This window comes from Nerophis lumbriciformis, linkage group LG02, assembly GCF_033978685.3.
Source record: "Nerophis lumbriciformis linkage group LG02, RoL_Nlum_v2.1, whole genome shotgun sequence".
NCBI lineage: Eukaryota > Metazoa > Chordata > Actinopteri > Syngnathiformes > Syngnathidae > Nerophis > Nerophis lumbriciformis.
The window spans coordinates 28,870,001-28,872,825 of record NC_084549.2 but is presented as its reverse complement, the minus strand read 5'-3'; the positions used below and the strand labels follow the sequence as shown (position 1 = coordinate 28,872,825).

General features: G+C 42.7%; 1 protein-coding gene across 1 annotated transcript in view; it reads right to left on the bottom strand.

Annotated features, from left to right (window-relative positions):
- Positions 1-975: 975 nt before the first annotated feature.
- The window catches only part of tasp1 (taspase, threonine aspartase, 1), a 46,233-nt gene continuing 44,383 nt past the window's right edge, over positions 976-2,825 (bottom strand). The window contains exon 14 of the mRNA XM_061960323.1: positions 976-1,636. Coding sequence (XP_061816307.1) covers positions 1,544-1,636 — 93 coding nt within the window. The 3' untranslated portion in view covers positions 976-1,543. The remainder of the gene's footprint in view (positions 1,637-2,825) is intronic.

The window sequence follows — 2,825 nt, the reverse complement described above, 5'->3', positions numbered from 1 at the left end:
CTAGCTTCTGTAGCCGAGGATCAGACCGCCAAGTGCCCTGCCCTCGGCTTCCGCCCAGCTCACACTGCACCCGACCTCTATGACCCCTGCTATGGGTGGTGAGCCCATTGGAGGGGGGACCCACGTTGCCTCTTCGGGCTGTGCCCGGCCGGGCCCCATGGGGACAGGCCCGGCCACCAGGCGCTCGCCATCGTGCCCCACCTCCGGGCCTGGCTCCAGAGGGGGGCCCCGGTGACCCGCGTCCGGGCAAGGGAAATCTGGGTTCCTTGTTCGTTTTCTTCATAGAGGTCTTCGAACTTACTTACTTAGAATATGTTCCCCATACTAAATCAATCAATCAATGTTTATTTATATAGCCCTAAATCACAAGTGTCTCAAAGGGCTGCACAAGCCACAACGACATTCTCGGTACAAAGCCCACATAAGGGCAAGGAAAAACTCACCCCAGTGGGACGTCGATGTGAATGACTATGAAACTAAACTAAAGTGTTACCAAAAACATAACTTTGTCTTGAATTTGAAAAAAAAACATTTTGTTTTTCACTAAAGAAGGGTTCGGTGAATGTGCATATGAAACTGCTGGGGTTCGGTACCTCCAACAAGGTTAAGAACCACTGCCGTAAATGGAGGGACACCTGCAGTGAACAAGGTCGTCCATAAGATGGCGCCATAGCACAAACAATAAAACACTTTTTAGGTGTATTTGCTTGTTTTTTGTTCATTTCTTTTTACTCTTTTTATTATGGCTTTTATCGGAGAAAAATCAATAAATCAGCCGCATAGTCTTATAAGCCGCAGAATTCTAAGGGTAAGAAAAAAGTAGCGTCTGATAGTCCGGAATTTACGGTAGTAGTAGTAGTAGCAACTTCCATGTTTATTTGCGTTATTCGGTCAACTTTCTTTATCACTTTTATCAAACTGTGCATGCAAGTGACGTCGAGGGCACAATGGGGCCTGTGCACGTTAATACTGGAGTCTGATAAAGATCACATTTTACTTGCCGTATATAACACTGCAAAAAATCAGTGTAAACGTAGTCTGTGTCTCGTTATCTAAGAAGCATGTCATTCTTCATTGTACATTGAGACAATGACAATATGTGTATGAGACGTCAACACCAAGTGAGTGTATTTATCACTTAGCACATGTTCAATGTCAGAGCCTACTTTTAGATATACAGTAAATGTCCTACAATGTGCATAATGCTGTATTTTACATTTGAAAAGCATTTAAAAGTTCAATTTTGTACAGTCATCCTTTAAAGTTCAAAAATAGTTCCATCAGTGGAGCAATACAAAACAACACACCCTGTTTACCTTATTAGTTTACAGTAGCTTATCTACACTTAATAGGAAGAAAGCAACTGTGGAAAAGAGCGAAGTGGCGCAAAAAAGGCAACAGTGTATCTATCAAGTATCATCCAGCATATGGAAGTCCTGCAAGTGCGCAAACTACAAGTGAAACACCCAAGCATGATGTGTTGTGTCACTAACACACGGGTGTAATGGAGTATTGCTTTAGAAGATGAAAATAGAAATACGATTCACTCCGCCGTGCTCATCAGGCGACAAACACCTCCCTCGATGGCCAAGGATTGACCAGGAACGGTCCCAGGTGGTAATCTGGATATGTGTGTCTGGAAGCAGCACAGAAGATGACAACATGAGATACAATTTGAACATTGATTTTACATTGAATGAAAGTTTTATGTATTAGTTCATGAATAGTTGCCTAATCATAATTAATTAACCATTTAGAAATTTAGTAAAACATTGCTCAAAAATCAAGGAAACACAATCATCACATTGTAACTACAATTCAATCACACTTCTACTTCTTTCTGTGGCGGGCCATTACCAAAAAATTTGGACTGCCACAGCCTGTTAGCCCTCGCTCAGAAACCTCATATGTAATTGGTCTAAAGTGACGTACAAAGGGATCCGAGACTAAGGTAAGAAACATTATCATAAAGACCTCTCAGTATGTGGGCAAACAAGTGGGGGTCCGAACAGCTTTTACTCATCACGTTATGTCAGTTAACCGGTTTCAAAATTAACGTAGCTGGAAGCTCAACCATGTGCATAGACATTAACTTACACTGTTAGTTGTGTTAGCCAACAGACCAACAGGTGTGCAAACAGGTGGCGGTATAGATAGAGCAGTTCTGCTCGTAAGTAATGAATGCACGTGTAGCTACAAGAACAAAGGCATTGATGGGATTGAATGACCCGTCCGTTACTTACGCCTGAATTTAATCAAGCATCAGACATTGCAGAGCTACAAGATGCCTTGATGGCATTTTTAGGAGTTTGATTAGTCTGGGAAGTGGGATTCAAGTGTGACCCTTAAAGGGGAACATTATCACCAGACCTATGTAAGCGTCAATATATACCTTGATGTTGCAGAAAAAAGACCATATATTTTTTAACCAATTTCCGAACTCTAAATGGGTGAATTTTGGCAAATTAAACGCCTTTCTATTATTCGCTCTCGGAGCGATGACGTCACAACGTGACGTCACATCGGGAAGCAATCCGCCATTTTCTCACTTTCGTCGGTGTGTTGTCGGAGGGTGTAACAACACGAACATGGACGGATTCAAGTTGCACCAGTGGCCCAAAGATGCGAAAGTGGCAAGAAATTGGACGAAATTTGTTCAAAATACGAGGCTGTGGGGAAAGCCGACAAAATGGTCAGTCGTTTGTTCCGCACACTTTACCGACGAAAGCTATGCTACGAGAGAGATGGCAAGAATGTGTGGATATCCTGCGACACTCAAAGCAGATGCATTTCCAACAATAAAGTCAAAGAAATCTGCCGTCAAA